At 42.2% G+C, this 26,494-nt stretch overlaps 1 protein-coding gene and 1 long non-coding RNA gene across 6 annotated transcripts in view; one reads left to right on the forward strand and one right to left on the reverse strand.

Annotated features, from left to right (window-relative positions):
• Nbas (NBAS subunit of NRZ tethering complex) overlaps positions 1-14,442 on the reverse strand; it is a 281,500-nt gene extending 267,058 nt beyond the window's left edge. For all 5 annotated transcript variants that reach the window (XM_052745880.1, XM_052745878.1, XM_052745879.1 and 2 more), the window contains exons 1-6: positions 14,201-14,442; positions 12,109-12,163; positions 10,491-10,527; positions 9,055-9,132; positions 8,684-8,731; positions 3,185-3,228 (exon numbers count right to left, since the gene is read on the reverse strand). In XM_052745880.1, coding sequence (XP_052601840.1) covers positions 3,185-3,228; positions 8,684-8,731; positions 9,055-9,132; positions 10,491-10,527; positions 12,109-12,163; positions 14,201-14,314 — 376 coding nt within the window. In that variant the 5' untranslated portion in view covers positions 14,315-14,442. The remainder of the gene's footprint in view (positions 1-3,184; positions 3,229-8,683; positions 8,732-9,054; positions 9,133-10,490; positions 10,528-12,108; positions 12,164-14,200) is intronic.
• Positions 14,368-19,089, forward strand: LOC128115331 (uncharacterized). The gene is made up of 3 exons (XR_008220129.1): positions 14,368-14,481; positions 16,636-16,803; positions 18,934-19,089. It is a non-coding gene; the product is annotated as an uncharacterized LOC128115331 (long non-coding RNA).
• Positions 19,090-26,494: the final 7,405 nt, after the last annotated feature.

Consider the following 26,494-nt stretch of genomic DNA (forward strand, 5'->3'; position numbering starts at 1 on the left):
ACAACTTCCAATCCACATTTCAAACATTCTCAAATGGCCTATCTTTTATAAAACAATAATTGAAAAATATCAAAGTGGAACCAAATAGCTCCTATTTCAGTTTGCAGACTCTGCAATATGTAGTCTCAAAAATGCATTAACAACAATCTGGCTCCTCTTCTCCAAGCACACACATGAAATATCATTTGGCATATGGGAGTGATTCCCATAAAGACGAGTCAAATAATAAGCAAATGATGATTGCCTTGCATTATGCGAAATGGAGAGAAGCCATTAATGCAGCATTAAGGTCATAAATTCCCACACTCAGAAGCCAACAAAATAAACCATTAGCTCTCACCGCATTATCTCATCTAGGCTGCCACATTGACTGTACGCACTAAAAAACTCTAACAAATATAATTTGTATGAAATACAGAACAGTTAAGCGTCCTATTTTCATGTTAATTCGTGGCTTTTCAGTTTACCTACTGGCTAAGAGCAGGTGCCTCATGCAAACACTCAAAAGGGCACTCCCTGTATGTCAGGAGCATTCCATCACTGAGCATGCTCGAAAGAAGCCTATCTCGACTCCCTAAGCCTTCAGTCAGCAAGAAAGCTGCACTGGCAAACAGGTAACTGAACAGCCACGTGACAGGTAACTGAACAGCCACGTGACTCTTCGGTAGACTTCTTGGTCCTTCTTCAGATCTGACCATCATCTAGCAACTACTGCTGAGGGAAGAACATAGAGTGATTTAGGATACATCTGAGTTCCAAGTTGACAGTCAGCATCCAAACACTGCTCCTCCTTATCTTGGAAAGGCTATTCCACAGAAAGGGCTTATCAATGCACAAAGTCCTAACGTGGTTTGTATACACACTGGACACAAGAGCAATACACAGCATGACTGACGCAACTATTCAAAACCGTACATATGTACTACAGTATACAAAACATAACATAAATATACACTTACTCTCAAAAATTTCCAAAATTAGCCAAGAACAGACAAACACACACTCATTCATAAAAAACATTTCACTAGTTCCCACATATTACCAACTTAACAGAGTCAAAAAAAAAATCTTTTGACTACCATATGTGGGAAGTATTCTAGGCACTAGAAATGTATGCAAGTACCGTGTGTGGGGACCATGTGTGGGAAGCATGCTGGGCACTAGACATGTATGTAACTACCATGTGTGGGAAGGATGCTAAACACTAGACATGTATGTAACTACCATGTGTGAGGAAGCATGCTAAGCACTATTCATCTTTTTTTAGCGTTGAGTAAAAGAGGAGCCCTACCTTCAAAGAGTTTACAATCTGCTATGGTTTAATTGTGAGATATTCCCACAAACTCATGTATTTGAACATCTGGTCCCAGGTGTGGTACTATTTGAGAAGTTGCAGATGTTATAAAAGTAGAGTCATGCTAAGGGAAGTGGATCAATGAGGGTGGGCCTTAAACCTTATGTCCCCTCCCTGCTCCACTCTCCTCGCTCTGTCCCCGACCATTAGCCAATGGAACCAGTGGTCACACACTCCTGCCTCCATGATGGGCTGTAAAACCTGAGCCAGCCGGAATAAATGCTCTCTCCCTTCATTTCTTTTGATCAAATATTCTTGTCATAGCAATTAGAAAAGTCTACATAATCTAAGTTGGGAAAAGGGAGTCAGGTTGCTACACAGGCCGGCGAGTACCAGAGAACCACGAAGGCTGAGGAGAGAGCGCAGAGGAAAGGACTGCAGAAAGAGCTGCTCCGTGCCCTCCCAAAGGCAGACTTCCGAATTACTGCACTGCACAAGCAGCAGCTGTGTGGCAGAAGGACCTGCGTCCTGGGACAAGGCACCGTGGGGCTGAGAAAACTGTACACAGCCTTTCACTCCAACACAGTACACCTGGCAAAAAAACTCTCCCAGGATGTTGTGCTGGCTAGTTTCAAGGTCAACCTGACTCAAGTTAAAACTGAACCTTAATGAAGAAAACGCCTCCAAAAGATCAGGCTGGAGGCAAGCCTGTAAAGCATTTTCTTAGTGATCAACGGGGGAGGGCCTAGCCCATTTGTGGGTGGTGCCATCCCTGGGCTGGTGGTCCTGGGTTCTGTAAGAAAGCAGGATGAGCAAGCCATGGGGAGCAAGCCAGTAAGCAGCACCCCTCCATGACTCTGTATCAGCTCCTGCCTCCAGGTTCCTGCCGTGTTTGAGTTCCTGTCCTGACTTCTTTTGATGATGAACAGTGGAAGTGTAAGCCAAATAAACCCGTTCCTCCCCACATTGCTTTGGTCATAGTGTTTCATCACAGCAATGGTATCCCTGACTAAGACAGACAGCTAGGGTAAGAATGACCTGAGTTACAAAACAAGAACCATGTTCCACAGTCAGAAGCAATCAACTGAGAATACTTAGGTACAGTCCTAGGACCTAATGGTTACTGTGTAGAATACTTAGGTACAGTTCTAAGACCTAATGGTTACTGTGTAGAATACTTAGGTACAGTCCTAGGACCTAATGGTTACTGTGTAGAATACTTAGGTACAGTCCTAGGACCTAATGGTTACTGTGTAGAATACTTAGGTACAGTCCTAGGACCTAATGGTTACTGTGTAGAATACTTAGGTACAGTCCTAGGACCTAATGGTTACTGTGTAGCATTTCCTAAGTAGCTATCATGCACCACCATGTAAAGTTGTACATACATTAACTCATAATTTCTCTGGAACTTAATATTTAAAAATTGTGCACATATTACAGACAATACAAAGGAGGCCAGAGTGTGTTAGCTTTCTGTCAATAAAACAAAATATCTAATACTGAACTTAGAAGAGCTAGTGAGAAAGATCAAATCCCAAACTTTTTTATTGTTTTTTATCTGAACAACTTTGAACTTATAACTATTTAATCCCTGTGCTGATTCCAAAATAAAAGACTACAGTACTTACTAATACTCTTTCCCCAAAAAATAGCCTTGAATATTTTAAAACACAATTTAAGTTTCAAAGTCCTAAAAAGTATATATTTTAAATCAAAATATTTAAGGATTAAATAGTAAACAATTATAATTTGTTAAATGAATTTAATAAAGTCATAAAAAGATCTTACTAGTAAACACTTTTGGAATATCTATTCAAACTTTGAGGAAACATTGTAAACCATTACAAATTCTAAATTTTCATATTTCAATATTTTGGAAACTCTTACCTTGACATTTCCCAATAATTGATGTAAAATCATCTTTTGCAGACCTACAAATATATAGGAAATAAAAACAATAGTTTTACGCTAAGAACACTGACATGTGGTCTAGACAACACCTACATATGATAGTAGGTCATCCCTTCAGTCACAGAGCGGGGTGGCTGAGTGTCTCAAACTGGAGTCCTTCATTAACAACAATCGTCTCATTACAGAAATGGTGCTGAAGCAGGAACACTGCGCTACAGCACAAGTGTGCGTAAACACGATCTTAGGATGCAGTAGGAATGTCTGCACCACAGGCCCAAAGGATCTGACTCAATCAGTCTAGGATGGGACCCAGATCAGAAGATTGACTAAAGCTCCACATACTGACACCAGTTAAGAACCACTAATGTGTAGCATATTACAAAGTCTAGTCACAAAGAAAAAGAGGTATATAATGTCTACTTTAATAAATCCCATAACCTAAACAGTTTATAATACATGAACCAGTGACCTGTTTACAATCTATAGTCCTGAAACACAGAACATAGTAGTATAATTAGTACAAACTATGTTCAAAACAAAAACTGGTGAACTCTCAAGAACATAACTTAAAAACAATTACCTAAAACTTTAATATCTATAGGACTTGACCAAGCAATTTCACTTCTGTAAAGTTACTCCCAGGAAATAATTACAGATTTATATAGTTATCAAGGAAACTAATGCAGTCCAATTTATAAAGAAGAAAAATATATCAAGTATAAGAAGATTAATTAAATTTTGCTGTGCACATCCAATGAAATATTATGCAATTACTATACCTGACATGGAACAATTTCATAATAGATTAATTTCAAAGGTTACCCAGGAAAAAAAGTGATATAAATTTTAAAGTGTAAATTAAATTTATAAATCACAAAAGTAATTCATAAGTTGGCATCAAATAGAATAAACAATATTATCCACTTATGCTACACACACACACACACACACACACACACACACACACACACACACACGCACACACACACACAGAAAGACAAGTTTCAAAGAACATATGTCAAAACATTAATAGTAAACAAGCTGCATAGTCAAGAAGGTAATTTCCCCCTGGCAGTGGAATCACGATCTATTCTTGGTGCATGAGCTGGCTTTTTGGAGCCCACTACCTATGGAGGGACACCTTGAACAGCCTTGATGCAGGGGGAGGGACTTGGAACCTGCCTCAGCTGAATGTACCAGCCACTGCTGACTCCCCAGGGGAGGTCTTACTTTCTTGTAGGAGGGAATGGGAGGGTGGCTTGGAGAGGAAGGCGAGGGGGCAGGAGGAGGGAAGAGGGGGATCTGTGTTGGTATGTAAAATGAATAAAAATTTCTTAATAGAAAAAAAAGAAGGTAATTTCTAATTCTATTTATATTTTTTATTATTTCTAAAGGGACTACTAAGCACAAAATTTTTAATATTTTAGCCATTTTTCAAATGCTGTTATGCTATGACTACAGACGTAAATACAGAGATAAATATCCAAGACAACACACTGCTTGGCTCCCAAATGGAATGAGACAGAAAGAGCTCTCTCTGAAATGAAGCTGACCTGATTCCAACTCAATCTCAGTGACTGGGACAAAGCATGAGCGTGCCCTTCCCTTTAAATAAGGGGATGGCAGTGCCTCACACAGCTAGAGCACACTAAAGGAGACGTCAGTAAATCCGCATTGCATCCATCCTTAACGTGATGAGCGCGGCTATTTTGCTGGGTAAGAGCCAAGTGATTGGACATAACGGCTTTGCTAAAACAACATACTTTATTCCCTTTAGTAAAGTAAACGTGGGGTAGGAATATTTACACATTTTCTCTCTTCATGTCTTTGTTGAGTCCTTTCACAGTCTCTAATTAGTTCCCATATTAACAGCAGCCCATAACCACATGGAATTATTACTTCACTATTTAAGAAATAAAGGAAACATATTAACCACTTATAATCTGTAACTGCTGCCAAAATGCAAATTAAAGAGTAACTCACACATTGTTATTTTATCCGAAGTCAACACAAGCAAGTTAAGGACAGTATAGCAAATGACTGACAGCATTTACCACAACTATAACACTGGAAGGCAGCAAGCCAAGTACTGGACAAGCAAGGCTACCTCTAAAAACTTACACAGCTTTTCATGGCTCTTTGCTCAGGAACCATTTCCTCTTCACAACGGCTTCCTGACAGCGAATAATGACCTAAGATACTGCATCAACTCCCACACTAGGAACTAATCAAGAAATATTCATTAAACACCTACTCAGTGTTACTACACCTGCTACTGAGCCAACCTCACAATGTACATTGCTGTGGTTTAAACAGGAAATGCCCCCCATAGGCCCATGTGCTTTACTTAGTCCCCAGCTGGGGGCTCTGTGGGAAAGTTGTGGAACCTTTAGTGGGTGGACATTTGCTGCAGGAAGTGACCACGGCAGGAAGGCCTGGAGGTTTTACAGCCCAGCCCTACTTCCTGTCCTCTCCCTGTTCCCTGACTACTGATGCCATATGAGCAGCCTGCTTCCCACTCCTGCCATCGTGCCTTCCCAGCTCTGACAGGCTGCATCTCCTGTAAACCGGAATAAACTCCGATCCTAAATCAGTTTCACTAGGTATTTTGCCTCAGCAATGTCTGAAATAATTAAGACACGTGTGTTCATCACTGTTGTAGACAGACTGTACACAGAATAGGAAGAGCAAGAGTCTTTAAATTTCAAAACCAGCCCAACATGGTGGCACACACCCATAATCCCAGCACTGAGAAGGCAGAGGCAGGAGGATTAAAAATTCTGGGCCAGCTGAGATCACACAGAAAGAGCCTATCTCAAAGAAAAACTCTAGGACAATCACTATACACACTTTACAATCAACCATGCACTTTACTTTGGGGATTTCCTTTGCTAGCTACTCCTCATTTACTAGAAAAGACTTCTTTTTGGTTTACTGCAAATTCAAGACGTTCTTATATTCATTCAAAACAAAAACAACTAAACAGCAACTCTGAGCAAAGCTAAACTCCCCTAATTCCCTCTTAGCATCAGTTCTTCCTATTCCACTGGCAAAGACCACATTATTCATCACATGCAGACTAGGAACTCCTATTATGTTCATGGAAATGGACAAGTGGGGAGTGACCTTTTTTGAGGGGACAGGATTGAACCTGGGGCTCTGCCCTGGGTAGAAAAGAGCTCTACCACTGAGCTACACCTCCAGCCCTATATTTGTGGAAATATATCACACTGAGAAAAAGAGACTATCCCTAGCTATAAAGAAAATAAAATATAATCAGAGCTGCAGACTCCAGGCCTCATTCACACTATTTATTCCTAGTAAATTGCACATGCTGGAGCCATAGAAAACAGAGGTGCTGTTTTATATATTTTATAATGAGGGGGACACACAGCATCTACACCAAAGCACCGCATGGCTGAAACACATGGCATGAAACCTGACGCTACAAGAACTGATCTTGAATGTTTGCGTATGTCACTTAACCACAGGTCCCAGCTCCTCATTTCTAAAGCAGAGGAAAATCTCCAGAACCTCTCAGACCTGCCAGAATGCCATGAATTAACACGAGTACTTACAACAGCCGGCACTGGCATTAACTTACTAAGACTGACCGTAAGTGTACTCAACAGGTGTTACAGTGTGAGGAGCCCCACAGTGTGCTCTCACAGGCTTCCTGGTGGAGCTGATCTCAGCACTAAAGTTTGTGTGCATTACAAAACTTGTGCAAACTATCCTTTCTTCTAAATTTTCATTAGCAAGTTCCAAGCTCTCCCTCTCAGACCTAGGTATCTTGACCGCACATACATGCCCTGACCTGACTCTTATATCAAAAATCACTTCATCCATCTTCTCTTTTCAATGAAAAAGTGAATATTGTTCCCTGACTGCTGTTTGTAAGTCAGGTATATACTATGAGCTTGTTTCTCAAAACACTTCACGACTGCGACAAATGGAACAGGAGACTCTATCCACTCCACTAACGGTATCAGTTCAAATACGGCCAACAGACGCTTAATGATGCTGCCAACAACAGCATGGAGGGACCTACAAAGCCACATCGGGTTAGCATGGAAAGACTGTCACCACTGCATCATTATTCCCTTGGTGGCTTGACAGGACTCAGGAAGCCTCCCCACTTGAAGCCAGTGCCAGACAGGGAAAGACCTTCCCACACCTCCAAAAACCTGAGGGAATCCAGTTCTGCTTGCATTCAAGGGAAGAAAAAGTCTGAGACGGTGGAAAACGAACACCAATGCGACAGCAGCTGAGTGGGCACTGGTGCCACCAATGCACTAGTAACTGAGTGGGCACTGGTGCCACCAATGCACTAGTAACTGAGTGGACACTGGTGCCACCAATGCACTAGTAACTGAGTGGGCACTAGTGCTATTTTAGTCGAGAACACTGGAGCAGCAGAAAAGCATTCCCATTGGTATCTAAGTACTCTTAAATCTCTTCCCCTTAACTTCTCTTTTGTATGTGTGTGGTGTGCATGTCTGTATGCATCCGCGTCCACACATGTGTAGGTGGACATCTGTGCACGTGGAGGCCCAAAACTGACGGCAGGTGTCTTCTTCATCGGGTTCTAGGAATCCAAACTCCACTCCTCTAGATTGCACAGCAAGCTATTTATCTGCTCAGTCATCACCCACACCCTCCACTTACATTTGACAACCAACAGGTAGGCTTTGCATGGGAAAAGGGGGCCCTCAATATTAGAAATGGCTATATTTGGTGGGTTGATGCAAATTTCAAAACAAATCAGCTACTCCTGAGTTTGCAACTCAGACCAGCTTAAAAAATACTTTTTTTTAATGTGCATATGTATGTGCCTATGTGAATTTATGTACACATGAAGGCCAGAAGGCCTCAGATTCTCTGGAACTGAAGCCACAGGCAGCTGTGAGCCACCATGCAGGTGCTGGGAACAGAATCCAGGTCCCCTGCAAGAGCAATAAGCAGTTTTAACCACTGAGCCATCTCTCCAACCCCTCAAGGTGTATTTCAGATGAGCATATAGTATCATTGAATGTACTGAGTAGGAACCAGACAGCTCTCCAGTACCCACATCACCGAGGCCGTCCACAGACCTATACCCACACATGTGTGCCATTACTGCAAAGCTGCCCTGTTTTGTTTTACATCTTGAGACATCTCACACTGGTCTAATTAGCTGATCCATCAGTAACTAGTCAACAACAGTTACTTCCAGACAGCTAGATTATCTTCATGTAGCAAGAAAGTATCACTTCTCAGGAGCCAGCAGAGTAATTGGGAGAAGTATAAAGATGAGCAAACTATGTTGAGAGAGCATCATTTATAAGTTAGTCTTCGATACTTCACAAAACTGATTTAACAGTAAACTCCCTTCAAGTATACCGCCTTTGAAAAGATTTAAAACCGTAGTTCTTATGTACAAGGGATTTTTTTTCCTCAAAAGAAATCTTCCATATGGTGAACATTAGCCATTACCTGATCTCCACACACTGGTCCTGAACCGCAGCCAAAAGCTTGCCATTGCTTCATGGGAGGAAAGAGAAAGAAATCCTGGAGTGAGTATTTGAGTCTCCAGCACGGATGGAATTATTTTACAATCAGTTTTTCAAAGTTTTACTGGCATTCTCTATCTTCTGACTCGACAATAAATGAATACACAGGTACAAAATCATAGAAAATTATTCAATACAACCTAATATGTTCCAGCCACAGTGACCATATGTAACAAAGGAAATTTAATACAAATCAAGAATGAAAGCCACAGGGACCCCAAAGTCCATGTCTGTATCGAGCTTTAGGAGAAAATAAAGGTAGGAGAGTTTGGAGTGAATTTTACACATACTTACTTTGCAAGAACCAAATGCCAGTTTATCTGTTTATTGACCAAGCGAACCAGTCCATCAGGAAGCAAAAACGGAGCAGGGCTGAAAGCACAACATATGAGCTAGCTTAACATCGAACCACGACAATCCTATGTAAGTAAGGAAAAACTGTGCCTTTAGAGAGGGTTTATATCAGAATGTAAAAGCTGAATATTAGTAAACCTAAATCCAAAACTACTAATTTGATGTACGAAATGTTCATGAGGAATAGGAGATAAACACCTAATGGTGTACTTACTGCCCGTATAATGACCAAATTGGCCCATTTCCTCAACCACCTTTATCCTATTGCACCCTACACCCTCAAAAATCAAAACGAACAAAAACAAATACATCATACACATGCACACTACACTCACACACACATGCACGGGCACGCACACACACACACACACACACACACACACACACACACACACACTCACACACACACACACACAGAATAAAAGGAAAAACAACACTGAGCAAATAGTTCCACAGGTGATCAAAGGTCTCTATTTTAGGACTATCTTATCTCTAGAACTGTTAAGTTTAAGGTTAGGAGAAAGCAACATGCAATTAATAAGTCTATTAAAAAGTCACTGAGAACATTGCTAAATGCTGAATATATCATGTTATCAGATTACTTATGTCCCTGTCCTTTTTGAAGCTGAAAATCTGCTTCACGGCTGAACATAACAACACTCACAAAATTAAAAAGCACACAAGAAGTAAAATCTGAAGACCTACCGCACAGCAACTCAACTTTTGACCACAGAGTAGACGCAACAATAAGAACAAAAATGCTCTTTAACATAAACAAGACGCACATCCAACATAGGGGCATTTCCTATGCGGTTGAGGGCACTCTCCAGAGGAATCAGAAGTCACCAGGATATGATCAATACTGACTAAGGGAACAAGAATTAATGAATGTACTGAGACAATCGTCAGCTTACACGAAATTCTGTGAAATGCCTATCTAAAGACCAGGTTTGCCATGGGAGGCCTACCCCTTTCTGATCCATTACAGAGAAGGGGTGGGTTGAGGGGAATGGCGGGTAGAGGCTGACGACAGGATGCAAAATTAATTAATAATCGAGGCCAGCCTGGTCTACAGAGTGAGATCCAGGAAAGGTGCAAAGCTACACAGAGAAACCCTGTCTCGAAAAACCAAAAAAAAAAAAAAAAATTAATTAATTAACTAATTAATTTAAAAAAAAACCTCAGTTCTTCAAACACAGCATTAAAAAAATGAAAAGGCAACCACAAATTGAAACACATTTCCAAAGCTTGAATTTCCTGAGATACATTAAAAAAAAAAAAAAGGTTTGCCTGAATGTCAGCATCTCCACCTTAATCTGATAATCAAAACCTTAAATCACAGAAGATGGTAATCTTTACAAGAACTGACGGCTTACCTGTACCAGATGTACTGACGCAAAAATAACAGATGATCTGTAATAAAAAGAAACAGTGGTCCTTTAGCAATCATTTACAAACTATTTGCAAAATGAGACCAATCTACTATACACTATAATTTTTATAAGATCATATACTTGTTTATATTAAAGTCCAAGTTTATGTTATTCAAGACATTGAAATAGTTCCCAACTACAAATTTTAAAAATGGTTTGAGATGCTAAATTTAATCTAAGAAGCCTTAATCAAATCATTACTAGGAATCATAGTAGATTGCGCTTTAAAACAAACCTATTTGTATAAAATATAAAGCATAAATCAAGGTATTAACTTTAACTTTGTAACAACTATATAAGTAACACCTGGAGAAGTCTGTGAAAAGCAAAATTTCAAACACAGATTTAAGACTGTTTTATATCATCATACGCACACGCACGCGCGCGCACACACACACACACACACACACACACACACATCCTGTGCACACAGCTAGGTATAGAGCAAGGAAGAAATATCTGAAGAAGATCATCTCTAGGTTGTACGAAAATTTTATTATGATATATAATTACTTATACAATCAAATTTTTCTACAATTATTTTAATCAATTACACATGTTTTCTAAATAAATCAAAACTTCATTTGTGATAATGAAAACTGAATATACCAGAACGTATATAAAATCATAGTCAATCACAAGTTTTCAATTTTTTTTTAATTGAATTTTCTCTTCATAAATCCAACATAAGGATGGCTTTAGAGGCCAGAGAGACAGGTAGTCACAGTACCAAAGACCAAGGTGAACAAGTCTCCACATCTAAAAACATTAAAGATAAGGAGATGGAAAGATGCCTCAGTGGTTCAATTCCCAACAGACGCATGGTGGCCCACAACCACCTGTAACTTCAGCTCCAGGGGATCCTACATCTCTTCAGACCTCCAAAGGTTCCTACATGCACATGGTACACATACATACACACAGGGACACACACACATACATACATACATACATACATACATACATACATACATACACACACACATACACATAATATGGAATAAATAAATATAAAACAGCACTTACCTTGTCAGTCTAGTGGAAGAATTACATTAATCTATTAATTAATAAAGTCCTCATAGCTCAAAAAGGCTGGAGCTCAATTCTTTTTCAGACCCTTGCTGGTTTATATGTCAAGTCTATTACTGGTTAAATGAATGCTCAGTTTAACCAAATTTGTAATTCGAGCATTTTGGACATTCTATCTGAATGTTCGTGTAGACCATTTGCAATGGTCTCTCACTTACACTGGGCTTACTCATCACCAGCCATGTACAACATGTATAAAGGCTAAGCCTAGGCTACAGTTTAGCTCTAAGCTGAATTAAAGATAGGCAAGAATGAAAACATACATACATACATACATTGATGCATCTGTAGAAATAAGTACATATAAAATTAAGCTCAGACAACATGTACGCTAACTACCTTCATCAGGTTCTATATCAGAAGTCTAAGGAGAACATTTTTAAGTCACTAGGCCGTCTACAACTGCACAGTTGTAAAATGAGAACAAAGCTGTCCACCAACTATATAATCATAAAGCATGAATCACAGTTACCTCTGATGGCTTTGGTGATGATGAATGATGCCCCATGCTTTCGGTTGCCTCTAGGCTACAATTTAAAAAAATTTAAAAAAAAATGTAAACTTACATTTGAGAATACTTACAATACTTACAACATATAAATTTATACTTCTTTACTTATATCAGGAGAATTGAGTACTACCGGTAATTTAAAACTTCTTCCAGACTGAAATAACCTCATCTGGACTGTGTGCAGTGTAGAGGGAGAACGACAGTTATAGGTACATGCCAGGAAGAACCCAAAAATGAGGTTAGAAACTGTTTTCAAATCAAAACACCGATAAAAAGATGAGGAAACCCAGGGGCAGGGCTGAGATGAATCAGAATGGGAGAACTTGCCTATGATGTGCAGGGCCAGACAAAGGCCAGAGTTTTACCAGACAAAGACTTTACCAGTTGACAAGTTAGTACAGTCTACTTGGGGGAAAAGTAGTTACCTATTGTGTATCCATGGAGACAATGTCATTAACAAAACACAGATATATAACTACTACGTTCAATAATTTGACTGCACAATCATACACTACATGCTATAGGATACAGAATAACAAATATTTCATATGGTAAGACGCATTAAACTACTACCAAGAATAAAATGAATAAAAGCATCAGTAAGTACAGACACATTGTTCCCGAAGAAGTTCACTCAGCAAACAGGAAGAGATCATCGGGAGACAATCTGGCACAGTGGAGGGATATAAAAGTGAATCAGATGCAGAGTCAAGGGGTCAATAGCTGTGGTGAACAGATGCAGACATCAATAACCAAGAGAGATGAGAGAGGGCAAAGTACAGTGAGGGTTCCATCTAAGTGACGCTGTGCTGGTTTTTAAATCAATGTGTAATACTAAGCATTCTGAGACATTATTACAGACATTTCAGAAGTGTTAGATACCGTTATCCAACTAAAAGGCAGCAAGCAACAGCCTCTTAATATCATGATCTACAAGAAGTCCACATCATTCAGGAGAAACAGGAACTAATAAAAAACAATATATGTAGATCTCTGCCCATACAAGATATAACTCAAGACAAGCGGAATAAACACTCAGGAGAGATGATAAAGGAGCTCAGTGGGCTGGATTCAGGAATCTTTAATAAAGGTCCTTCTTGATCATGCTGCTTCCCCAGAGCCTAATACACAGGCATGTCAGGACCTCCGTATGTCAAATAAATGGTCCTGAAGTCCTGTTTTTCACCCCCTGACTAGAAGGCTCTCCCTAGGTAACTAGTAACTCCAGGGTCCATAAGTTGGCAAACACCATAACTTCCTCTCCAGCAGAACTGGAGAACAGCCATAGATTCTTGCTCTTCACTCACTCCCTTGGCATTCTGCTTAGACGGTCACTTCAGGCATGGTAATGAGAAACAACCACTGGTAGGTTGTCTCTCCTCCACAGTGCGAGTTCCATGAAGACATTCATCTCTGGGACCCGGGTGTACACACAGACACACACACAGACACACACACACATGCCTATTACTGAGATGGGACCTGGTGTACACACACACACACACACACACACACACACACACACACACACACACACACGCCTCTTACTGAGATGTCGAGACGTCTAGGATGGGACCTGGTGTACACACACACACACACACACACACACACACACACACACACACACGCCTCTTACTGAGATGTCGAGACGTCTAGGATGGGACCTGGTGTACACACACACACACACACACACACACACACACACACACACACACACACACACGCCTCTTACTGAGATGTCGAGACGTCTAGGGTCCTCAGAAACTTCTCCCGCCACGGAGCACAAGAGAGTCAGTCAAGCCGGGAAAGGACTCCCTCCCTCTCAGGAAGGAGAGTGACACCGAGCTCCCGAGGGGGGTGACAGCCCACCCCGGACCCCGGGCTGACTCCGCAGACCCCCCCTCAGCAAGCCCCAGCCCTCCGCCGCCCCGCCGTTGCCAGGCGACAGCGCAGCTGCCATCCCCGCGCCGCCGTCCTGCGTGGCACCGCGACGTGGCTCCCCACGCCAGGCGCCCGCGCCAAGCCGACCGCCTCCAGGGAGGGCCCGGCTCACCTGCACTTCTGTCTCGGGTGGCCACTCGGTGTTGACCAGCAGGTCGTAGAGAATCGTCTCCTCCTCGTCTGCAGAGCCGGGACTCGAAGGCGGCACCGACTCGGAGGCCGCCATGTTGCCCGGGAACAGAGTGGCGGAGGGAGGGGCGCGCGCTATGGCGTCTCACGCGGGTCAAACTTCCCCGGACGCGGCCGCTGCTGATTGGAAGAGAGGGAAGTAAATGAATTGGCTCCTGAAAAAGAATGCCATGAGTAGGAAAAATAACCGTGTTCATGTCTAAGGTAGGTCTTGGACCCGGTCCTTTCTGTGCAAATCTGTGCCTAAAACGACTCAAGTCACTGAACCTTTTTTACCAGTCAATTTCTACCAAAGACTAGGTGCAAGTACCTCCCAAAATGCTCGTGATCATTTAGGTATCCATCCCCTAATACAGAAAGTGTTCAGAGAGAGGACTTTAAGTACACCAAGGGGTTATCCAGATCAACAGATAAAACTAATGGTTGAGTATCACAGGAATGGTGTTTGGGAGCGCCTAAAAAAAAAAAGAGGGCCAGAGGATCCGATGGAGACTTCCAGCAGCAGATAGAGCTTGTGAGCTAGGTAGCAGAGGATGCCCTACAAATCACCTTACAACATGGACTAGCCTCAGACTCAGTCCTCCCCAGGGCTCAGAGTACAGATATGCACTATCATGCCCAGCCGTGGACTTTCAACTATAGATAGAAACTGGATCCACTAGAGGTCGAGAGAGAATATTTAAATTAGAAGGGACGGCGGCGCTAAAGATACAGAGTTGTGATGACAGACAGAGTGAATAGAGAGAGGCCGAGTTGAGAAAGGGTGTAGAGGACAATAAAGACATGACAGCTTGAGGATTTCCTAGAGTGGGGGACTTAACTCATCGATCCATTCATTTATTCACGAACAAATGCCTCTCTGTGGAAGGCCCGTCACTGTAAACAGAGCCAATTGTGATCCGAATGATCACGTGTTGCATTAAAAAGAAGCATAATTTCCCAAGATGCCTTTCAGAAATTTTACTATACAATAACCATCTCTGGACGTTAGGCAGTGGTATAATTAAAAGGCACAACGAGAGCGTGACTAACGGGTCTCTCCAAGCTTAATTAGCCCAAAGCCACATACCTTTTGCTTTCACCTTGTAGTCTCACAGCTGAACTTTTCTTGCACACACACCCCCATTTAGCCAGATGCTTGCTGTGTCTGAAATACTAGACACCCAGGAACAGCAGGAACTTGGACAGGGATGTTCCTTACGCATGGAGGTTGGACCTGATATACTGTGACGCTCTCGTGCCCTGAAGCTTTTGTTTTCATACCACCTTCCTTCCGAACTCTACCCTGCCTGCCTATGTCTACGTTAGCAAGCACCTCCCCACCGCTCCAGCTTCCCAGCCTGCCCCAGGCCTGCTCAGTTGTTTGGTGATTTGTTTGGGTTTTGTTTTTTCATAACACATGTCAGCATTGGATATGCTATGTCATGTATCATTTATTGTATTTGTGCACTGTCTGTCCTCATCCTCCAAAATGTAAGCTCTAACGGGGCAGAGTGCACTATCATCTTGTACAATAGCTCCCATACCCAGCTGCACTATGTCCCCAGCATTTATAACAGTGCCAGCCACAGAGGACGGGGCAAAATTTATATCGCTGTTGAATAAAAAAAAAAGGATTTTTAAAAAACAACTTTTTTAAAACCTTCTCCTGCTGTGTTGCTCCAGCAAGCTTAGAACCCCTAGGAGCGAGCACACCCCTTACGTCTATCTTCTGTGTGGTTCTCACTACACAAGGATTTTCAAATGATGTCTTTTTACACACTCAGAGTATTTCTTTGACAGCATCTATGTGTTTTCCTCAAGCCCCCAGCTGCAAACCCAGCATTCTATCTACTCTACGTATCACAACAAGTTACAGACTGCAAAGCAATATTCTCACCCAGCATAGCGGAGAATACAACGAGATATGGGTACTGGGTCGGGGAGGTGGTAGAGTTCCCACTGGAGTTATACAGTACCTCAGAGGCGCACCCGCCTTCAACTCTATACCAACTTTCCTGGTCCAACCTCTTCCCTGTCTTTCCTTTGACACATACGGGGATTACGTTCTGCTTCTTCCTTTTCTTGGTCACTTCGACCTGACCACACAGCTCCAATGAACAAAGGATGTGTTCTTGATTTGGAGAGATGAACCTCCTTTCACAGATGGAAACTTTAAACTTATGAAAGTGTATGATCACAACAGAGCAAAACTGAACCAGTGTTTGAGTCAGGCATAGAGGCTCACACTTGTAATGCTAGCACTTGGGAGACTGAGACAGGAGGACCTTTCTGAGTTCAAAACCAGCCTGAGCTACTTGGTGAGCCTTTAAACAAACAAACATGTTTCTTGAGATCCATGTGTTCTTTTCTTCATAGGGCAGCACATGGCAGAGATTTGTATTGCAAAGGATAATTGAATGTTATAACTGAAGCATTCCAACAGTTGAAGAAGTAAATGAACAGTTTGGAATGACCAGGAGTGCTGTGCCAACATGTAGACTTATATTGCTATCAGCCTGCTCTATTGGAGGAAAATAAAATGTGGTATGTAAGAGTTTGGTTGCTCAGTGCTACTGTGGCCATCTGATCAACATCATCATGCAGTTGAAATTCTATCTTCTATGGTCTGAATATGTCTTCTTTCCAAATTCATATGTCAAACATTCTGAACAGGAGAGCGATGAAGTAAGGTTCAGGAAAGATGACTAAGGTGGCCAGGGAGATGCTCAATGGGAGCGAATCCTTGCTGCACAAGCTCAGGGACATGTTCCAGCACAAACAAAACACAAAGCTAGGAAAGGCTGCACAGAAGGCAGAGACAGGAGGATCGCTGGGACTTACTGGCTAGTAGCTTAGGTCCGGTTTCCCTGAGAGATCATGTCTCAAGAGAGCAGACAGAAGGTGATAGAGCAGGACTTCCAGCATGCCCCTCTGCCTCCATGTACACATGTGCACACACATGCGCACACACACACACACACACACACACACACACACACACACACACACATATACATTACACACACACACAACAATTGAGGAATCTTCTACCATGTAAGGACAGAGGATGAAAAAAGTGCTATATATGAGGAACAGAATTCTCAGCCAATGCCAATTTCGTGTGTGTGTGTGTGTGTGCGCGCGCGCACACACACACTTTGATCTTAAACTTCTCAGCCTTAAAAACTGTGAGCAATTAATTTCTTTTGTCTAGAAAATAGTCCATTTTAGATATTTTATTGCAGCAACCCAAAGGACTAAGGATATACTTATAATTCAGAGACACTCTAAGTCATAAATAAATCATTATTAAAAGAAAGATTATTGCAGATACTAAACATGAGTTCTAACTCTGTGAAGAAGTTAAGGAAATAAAACAAATAAAAACTGAGACAGTTACACAATAGGAGTCACCTTCACAGTTGAGTACGCCTGCTCCTGCTCCCCTCCATGTTGAAAGATACATAGGAAAGGGAAGCTCCGCATCACTGTGATCCAGCCGAGTGCATACAGTGGTGATGGTTCACATCCCTAAGAGAAGGCATTATGGCGTATTCATTTGAAGAGCAGTGATCTGATGCTTATATAAGCTTTTGATGAAGTAGAGCAGAAAGGAACTAGGAATAGGAATATTTCCCCACATTCTTCTACCCTAATCGCCCATCAAATACATCTCAAATCAACTACAATGTGATCAGAATTCACTTTGCTGATGGCCATACACATTTGTACCTTGCAGTCAGACAAAAATTGCTTAACAATGTCTCAGAAAAATGAATAATTTTTGTCTCTTAATTCTTCCATGTAGAGAGCTATCATTAAGTGATAGGTTCATTTCGCATGAGCTCAGCTTTTTAGTCCCTATCGACTAAAAGGCCCATTAAGCTGAAAAGCCATTAATGATTCAGCATTTAGCCCTTTTATGTTTCTACATATCAGAGATCAAAGAAATTGGTTTGTCACATGGAGTCCCTTCCATGTTAAATTTGAAATTGTGTAACAAAATTGAATGAAGGCATTGAAATCCTACCCATTATAGGTGCCATGCATTCCTACCTGATTGGATGGTGTACAAGTTTTTCACGGAGAGTATAGATTTCAATCATAATAATAAAAGCGTATTGAGAGTCATTCAAGAAATTCCTTTTTCTCCGGCAGTCTAAAGATCCAAGTCAATCCGTCCGTAAATATCGTAAGACTGCTGTAATGTCTCTTGGCAGGCAAAATAATAGGAGAAAGTTCAGGCATGATTTGAGCCAAGAAGAAGTCCCCAGCCCCCCATTTGAAGTTTGTCCACTCTCATCCACTGTACTTCCAATCAGGTCGTTTCTTCCTCAATTTTTGTCACCCTGAAGTTACATGGAATTGTCACAGAGCCTCCCAGAGCCACATGCAGTGGCACGCGTGACAATCAGCATGTGCTGTTCAATGCCACCTCCAAACTGACTGGCTGCTTTTATAGGCTCTCGATAGCTGGAGAGTTACGTTGTTCCCTCATCCCCACAGTCTCTCCTGGGATGGACAGACTGACCCTTGGGAAGACAGATTGAAGCTTGGCAATCCGTTCACAGACCTAGAAACCAAGGCAGACAGATTTCCAAGATCACAACAGAGCAGAATCCACACATGGGTCTCCAGGTTTGAGTCCTGGGCTTTTTTTTTTTTTCCCCATAGGATGGCACATCACAGAGAATGCATGGCAAAAATTCCCAAAGCTGCACTCACATGGTGAAGAGGTCCATCCTAATGGACCATTATGGATGACCAGATGTACATGCAAAAAAAACAGATAAGTAAATAGTGCAAATAAAATGTATGTGTAGACAGTTAGCAGTTGTTGACTTATAAATGAGAGTCGCTTTTCAAAATTCTGTTTTAGAACAAAGGTAAATGATCCATAACATACAAATATATATGTTATATATATGTATCAAAATATAAAATGAGTTAGTGGATACAACAAGGGACAAACAAATGGAAGGCTAAACACACACACACACACACACACACACACATATATATATATATATATATATATATATATATATATATAGATGTAGATGTAACCAACGGTCTTATTAAATAAGAAACACAGAGCCGATTCAGAGAAGAAAGCCAAGAGGTCAGAGCTAAGAGCCTCACCCTTCCTGCTTCAGCGATCCTCTTCAGCCAAGAGAGCTCTCCGAAAGGGGCCTACTTCCTGTGTGTATGTCTTTATATAGTCTAGCTGTTCTGCCTTCTCATTGGTTGTAAACCCAAACACGTGACTGCCTCGTCACTGCCTGTATGTACCGCCCTCTAGGTCCTTAAAGGCGTGCGCCACCACCGCCACGCACTTGCTATGGCTCTAATAGCTCTGACCCCCAGGCAACTTTATTAACATACAATTAAAATCACATTTCAGTACAAGTAAAATACCACCACATATATATATATATATATATGAAATATTAATGATAGAATCTCGAGTGTGAGTATGAGTGTCCATCATACAATTCTTTCAGCTTTGTTACGTATGAAAATGCTGGAAAGGGGTAAATCTATGACATCAGGGATAAGGAAGATGGGTCTGCTGGGTGGCTAGTGTAACAGTCTCTCTGGGCTTGAGGGGATGCTTCAGGAGCCACACTTCATAACTGATGAGAAAGCAAACAGTTCATCATATATTTGCTACAGAAGAAAAAAATGTAACATGCATCCCCCAAAACATAGGGTGGAATATGGGAAATGAAGAAAACGGATCGATTTGAGCTGGGTGTGACAGGTACCTTAAGATAAAGAGGGATGAAGTAAAACTTCTCGGAATTTTGATGGAAATCATTAAATCATCTTGAAGCTTACAAGCTCAAAAACAAACAAACCTATCAAAAATCAAAATAAACAAACAGAAAACGTCACACACACACACACACACATACACACACAAACTCCCACCCACCCCACAACAAAACCAAAAGCCCACAAACAATACACCGAGTTCATTTTCATTCTCTCTCTCTCTCTCTCTATATATATATATATATATATGTGTGTGTGTGTGTGTGTGTGTGTGTGTGTGTGTCTATCTTTCTCTGTCTTTCCCTATCTCTCTCTGTCTGTCTCTGTCTCTATCTAGCTATCTACCTCTCTGTCTCTCTGTCTCTGCCTCTTTCTGTCTCTCTATCTATCTCTCTGTCTCTGTCTCTCTGTGTCTCTCTGTCTCTCTCTCTCTCATAAGCAGGGCTTCTGCAGCACCGAGACTCAAGTCCCGGGGCCTCGTGCTCGTCTCGTTCATTCATTTTTAAAGTTCCAGTTTTGTTTCTGTATTTTTGCTTCTACTCTGGGTATTTAGGGAAGTCTTTTAAAATATGTTGTCTGTCAGCTTGCCTGAAAAGCAGCTCACTAAACCTAGCAAAGGAAAACAGCCGGCGTCTCCTTAGCTTTACCACAGAGAGCCAGGCAGCTCACAGATGCGCAGACCAAACAAATCCACAGGGGTTTCCAAAGGAGATGATTGACAGAGCCCAAAAGGAATGCACTTTTCGCCAATATGCACCAGCCACCTCTGGAGTTCCCCAGAAGTGTTTGGTAGAGGTTTTTACTAGTGACAGACAGTCTTCATGTCTTCAACAGGGAACAGGATCAATGAAATCACAATGCTTTCCATCAAAGTGGCTGCCAGTTGTGTCCACAGATGTGGGAATACCTAAGGAGACTCGACTAACACCAGCTACTCAGAAATTCAAGGAGAAATTATAAAAACAAGATATATTTATTTGTGGGCAGTGACAATTTTTTTAAAGCAAGTCTCACTGTGTAGCCCTACCTGGCCTGGAACTCACTATATAGACCAGGCTGGCCTGGAACTCATCAGGAAACTGCCTGCCTCTGCCTCCCAAGTGCTGGGATTAAAGGAGTATGCCACATCCAGCCAAGAGTGGCTTTTTAATATCTGTGCCCTCAAGTTGAGAGTATGCCTTGAATAAATTTGTACGGCCAATATGATTTATTCACGGCTATCTTGAATCCAGTAAATGGGAAGTTATCACAACCATATGGCCACCTCTAGATGCTTATTCTTCTGAACCAATAGGTAAAGAAAGGAGTTACTGTGCTGGCTGGGGTAATTTTTCCTAATTATCAAGAAGGAATTGGACTACTCTTCTGAAATGGAGAGCTCTTGGAATAAAGATCACTCCCTTGAAATTGAACTGACCTTAATAATCACCTTAATTAATAGATTTGGGAGAATTGGTGCTGCGTGACTTCTAAAGTTCAGTTTAAAAAGCCACATTGCTGTGGGATGTCTTTCTGTATGCTGTGAATATGTGTTGCTCTGATTGGTTGATAAATAACTCTGCATTGGCCTATGGCAGGGCAGGATAAGGTTAGGTGGTACATTCAAACTGAAGACAAGACGAAGAAGGGTAGAAGTGAGGGGAGACACCAGCCGTCTGCCCAAGGAGCAACAAGATGCCCACAGACCGGTAATGCCACGGCCATGTGGCAACATATAGATTAATAGAAATGGGTTAAGTTGTTATAAGAGCTAGCTAGCAAGAAGCCTGAACCATAGGCCATATAATTTACAATTAATATTAAGCCTCTGAGTGATTATTTTATAAGTGCCTGCAGGACCCCAGGGTCAGGCAGGACCGGAACAAACACGGGACCAAGGGGCCAGGTAGGACCAGAGAAATTTATGGCTACACCACATAGTGGATATACTTGAAACGCCTACTTTTGAAACACAAACACTATGGGGCCTGGGCCACATGCAGTGCTACAGCTAACCCCAGCCCCAGCCAGGAGCTCATGAACGTGAACATCAGCCAAGTGATGCAAATGGCTGAGTCTTGTCGTGAGTCTAGCCTACCCTTGGAGTCTTCCAGTAGAGCTGCTAGGCATTATAGGATAGAGGTGATCCATCCACACTGTACCCTGACTGGCTTCTTCACCTACAAGATCCCTGAACAAAATAACTGAATGCATTAAGCCGTATTAGGTAATTTACTATGCAGCCATAGTAACTGGAACGTTGTCACTCAGAGCTGCACTCGAATCAGCCTTTGCAAATCCCTGTTCCCATTACTGTAGCACAGGAGGGATAGGGTAATGTGAATTTCTGTATTTGGAATCATTCCTGCTAGATATTTTGAAGTGTCGGTGACCATCCTATTTGTTATGCAAATTGTTTTTTATCTTAACCTGCTAAGTCATCACAAGCTGAGGTAACACACAGCCTATGCAATCAGTGTCACAGATACATAGGAGGTGCAGGGGATGAGGACTTTGGGGAGGAGAAAACAAGCCACAGTTTCCCTATGCTGGAATAAAATGGCTCTCTACAGCAAGTGATGGGCAAGGGAGATGTGCGCGGATCCTGGGATGCTGGGATTTAGAATGTCTGTCAGGTGCACACTCTGTTCTTAAGTACTTGAAGCCTCCAGGCCGTGTTCTCCTGCTCAGACTGCAAATGCAGCACCATTTCCCCAGGAGCCATCAGCATCACTCACAGGGCCTGATGAGCCTGCAAGATGGCGGGCTGAGGAGACAGGCTTTGTGCATGGAGGAGGGAGAGCACAGTTCTGCCTGCCTGCCAGTCAGCATCGAGCCATAAATAATGGCGCTGCCAGGCTTACTTATAATGAGACCAACAGTTAGTGAGATCTCTTTTTCTGCTTTACAGTCCCTCTGCAGCTCTTCCCGGCTGCCCTTTGTCTCCCTCCCTCCATATATCTGGAGTGAAGGACTTTATGGCCACTTCTTCAGGGGATACAGAGTTATAGATCTCTGGATTTATGTGTGTTTGCCAGCCCCTCTCTGGTCCCTGTACCATAAGGTGAATGCCAGGGCAGGGAGAATGATGTTGCCTTCTAATAGATCTGGGCCAGTTTCTGACAGCTTATTTTGACGAAAGCATAAAATTCAATGATGGTTGCTCAGCCCAGAAGCTGGAGAAAATACAGTGATAAAAAGAAAAAAAGAAAGACAAGGTTTACATTCGACCCTCCCCTTATCTAAATTGCTCTGAGACAGGTAAGTTGTGAAAACCGAGGAAAGGTAAGCCAACAAGTTTAATGACAATAGATGGTTTAGAAACAGCAGGATTTATTCCGGAGGATGTTGAACATCAGTGTCTCTCCAGAATGGAAGCATCACTGCTTGTCAGTGAGCACAACACGGAGTCCATTAGGAAAGTGGGGGTGTGAGAAAGCCCACAGGAGATGGATCTTTTATTTGACAATTATGCCAACTGTTTGTATAGTCCCCTTCCACACTGAACAAGTCTGTGGGCCACCTAAGAGACTGCTGAAGCGACCACACGTGACTGTGATGGCTTTGCCACCAAAGATACCACTCTGTTCTCTGGGGTGGGTGGCTTGCTTTGATGGAGAAGGCAGGGAGAAGTGCCAATAGACACAGCATGACATCACAGGAGCCCAGTTACAGGTGGAGAATAGAGAGGCCTTCGGAAAACATAACAACACAGTCACGTGACGGAATGGCCCTTTAGAGCTGATCTCCAGCTACAGGCAGACCATTAGAGAGATGGTTACAATCCCCACCAGTGACAGTCACTAAGAGAAGGATCAAAGCAGAACTGCCCAACCAAGCTGCTCCTGAACTCCTGGTGCACGGAGACTGAGCAATGATAAACACATATTGCGTTAAGTGACTGAATGTGGAGGCGACTTGGTTTATTTTTCAAAGCAATAAATAACTTAGTGGAGGTCCATAAAATAAAAATCACTTGGTTTTGTGGGACAGAGACCCCGACATGAAGAGAAGCACTTATTCTCTCACATGAGAAATATGCAGTCGTTATTTGGGGCTGGCCTGGTATTCCACGGCATCTGGGACTCAGACTATGTCTCTCCTATTGTAGTGAATACTCCATGAAGGGCTCCATTTACTTGGTGTAATATGGCTGTTATATCCCATTTCCAGCTAACAAGGAGGAAGAAGCATGTAACACCTTACTTAAGGGTATTTCTCAGAAGTCCCCATGATACGGCTGTTTATATATCATTGGCCAAAACAGATGAATATGACCATGTCTAGTGACTGGAAGTAGCTGGCTGAAAAGGAGTCTTTATCCTAGGTAGCCTTGTGTATAGACAAAAGTCTAAACTTTAAGGGAAATGAGAAATAAACATCGGAGTAGCAGAATTTCAGCTAGGTGCTAGCTTAGTTGAATCTGAATGACAATTAGGACATGGCCAAGAAAATAGGTGTTATAATGGGAAGACATAATGGGCATATTTATTAATATGCCTAATGAGTTATGGAAGATGATTTTATTATAAATGGCTGTAGACTCTTTGCTTTTGCTTACACTGAGGGATAAAATGTATTTCTGTCCCTGCTATAAGAATAAAGGTTGATTGTATGACCAATAAAATTTGTCTGAAATGACACTGTACAGGCTCAAGTGTTACGCAGCCTGTATTGGGGAAACACATGTTGGTGGAACCCAGTTAGGAAGTAGTAAGTCTTTCATCCCTGGTATTAATTCTACTGTGAGAAGCTGACCACATGCATGGAGCAAAGGCCACAAAACAGAATACTGAGGCACCATCCACAGAAGTGATCCTCTCACACCTCCCAGCTAGAGTTTTCCTGCCTGGCCCACAGTCAGGACAAATCTCTCTCACCTGCCAGTCTCACAGCCCCTCAGACCCAACCAAGTAAACACAGAGACTTATATTGGTTGCAAACTGTATGGCCATGGCAGGCTTCTTGCTAACTGTTCTTACAGCTTAAATTTATCCATTTCCATTAATCTATACCTTGCCACATGGCTCGTGGCTTACCGGCATCTTCACATGCTGTTTGTCATCGTGGTGGCTGGCAGTGTCTCTCTGACTCAGCCTTCCACTTCCCAGCTTTATTCTCCTCCTTGTCCCGCCTACACTTCCTGCCTAGCCAATGGCCAATCAGTATTTTATTTATTGACTAATTAGCAATACATTTGCCATACAGAACATCCCACAGCACCACCCGACCATCTCAATGAAATAGCGTGAAGGATCCTAGGAATGTCACATAGAGGAGAACTAACCATCTGAAGCTCTGCCCCGATTTTTGACCTAAAGAACAATGAACTAAGAAGCTGGCTGTTATATTAAGTCACTAAGTTTTGAGTGATTGTTGCACTGTTTTGATATCAAGAACTACAAAGGAAGACTGTTCTTGCTGCAGGGAACAGCATGCATAAGAAAATATACAGCGCCTCGAGACAATCTGGTCTGTGCAACGGATTCTACACAGTTTGAAAGGCTGGAAAGTAAAATTGATGGAAGACAGTGGCAGGTAATAAGTCAGCAGGAGGCTAGAAGTGGAGGAGCTGGTGTGTCCCATTCTCACAAATATAGACTCAAGAGTGTCATCTATCAAGGCCTGTAGTTAAGGGGAGAAGGCTGAGGGAAGGTCAAGATTCAATATGAATGGCAAGGGCTCCCTGAGTTCTTTTTATCAACACATGGGGCTGAGGGCAATTTTCATGGGCAGTGTCTAAGCGGGAGAAGATTGCTCTCATCTTGTGGAATGACGGATGGGTTTGTATCAGGTACTGTGAGTAGGGACTGGGGGAATGTGTGCAGAAGACATTTTCTACTGGATTTGTTTTAGCTTAAAACATCATCTTCCCTTGCTGTTTCATTCTTGGCTAAATCTTCAGGAACTTGGCAGCTCTTTTTCCCCTGTTCCAAGAAGCACCAGGGAGTAGGAACTAGAGAGAGAGTTAATAACTTCTAAAAGGAAGAAAGCAAACAACAAGCTTGGTTTATATTTCCTAGGCTGGGTTCAGAGTCACAGCTCCCACAAGATGTGGCATACTTCCTTTTTGCTTGTGTGTTTGATTTGTTTATTTGTTTGTTTTCCTTTTCGGTTGTGAGGAAAGGATCAAATATTTAAGGATCATTTTTAATGGTACATTAACAACTCAAGCCACATATTGACTCCTCCTTGGATCTACAATAGATTGCTTTTGCGGGTGCTCTGGCCCATGCATATTCACGTAGAGACCAGAAGCCAAGGTCAGGTGTCTTGCTCTATCTCTCTCCACCTTATCTTAAGATAAGATCTCTCAATGAACCTAGACATTGCTGATTTGACTAGACTGGCTGGTGAGTGACTCCCCTGGGATCTAACTGTCTCCACCTCCTAGTGCTGAGGTTTCAGACGCACAGAAGCCTGCCTGGAATGCAAGTGGGTGCAGAGGATCCACACTCAGGTCCTCATGATTACACAA

The sequence above is a fragment of the Peromyscus californicus genome, unplaced genomic scaffold (assembly GCF_007827085.1).
Source record: "Peromyscus californicus insignis strain IS unplaced genomic scaffold, ASM782708v3 Scaffold_1__1_contigs__length_55948999, whole genome shotgun sequence".
Lineage (NCBI taxonomy): Eukaryota > Metazoa > Chordata > Mammalia > Rodentia > Cricetidae > Peromyscus > Peromyscus californicus.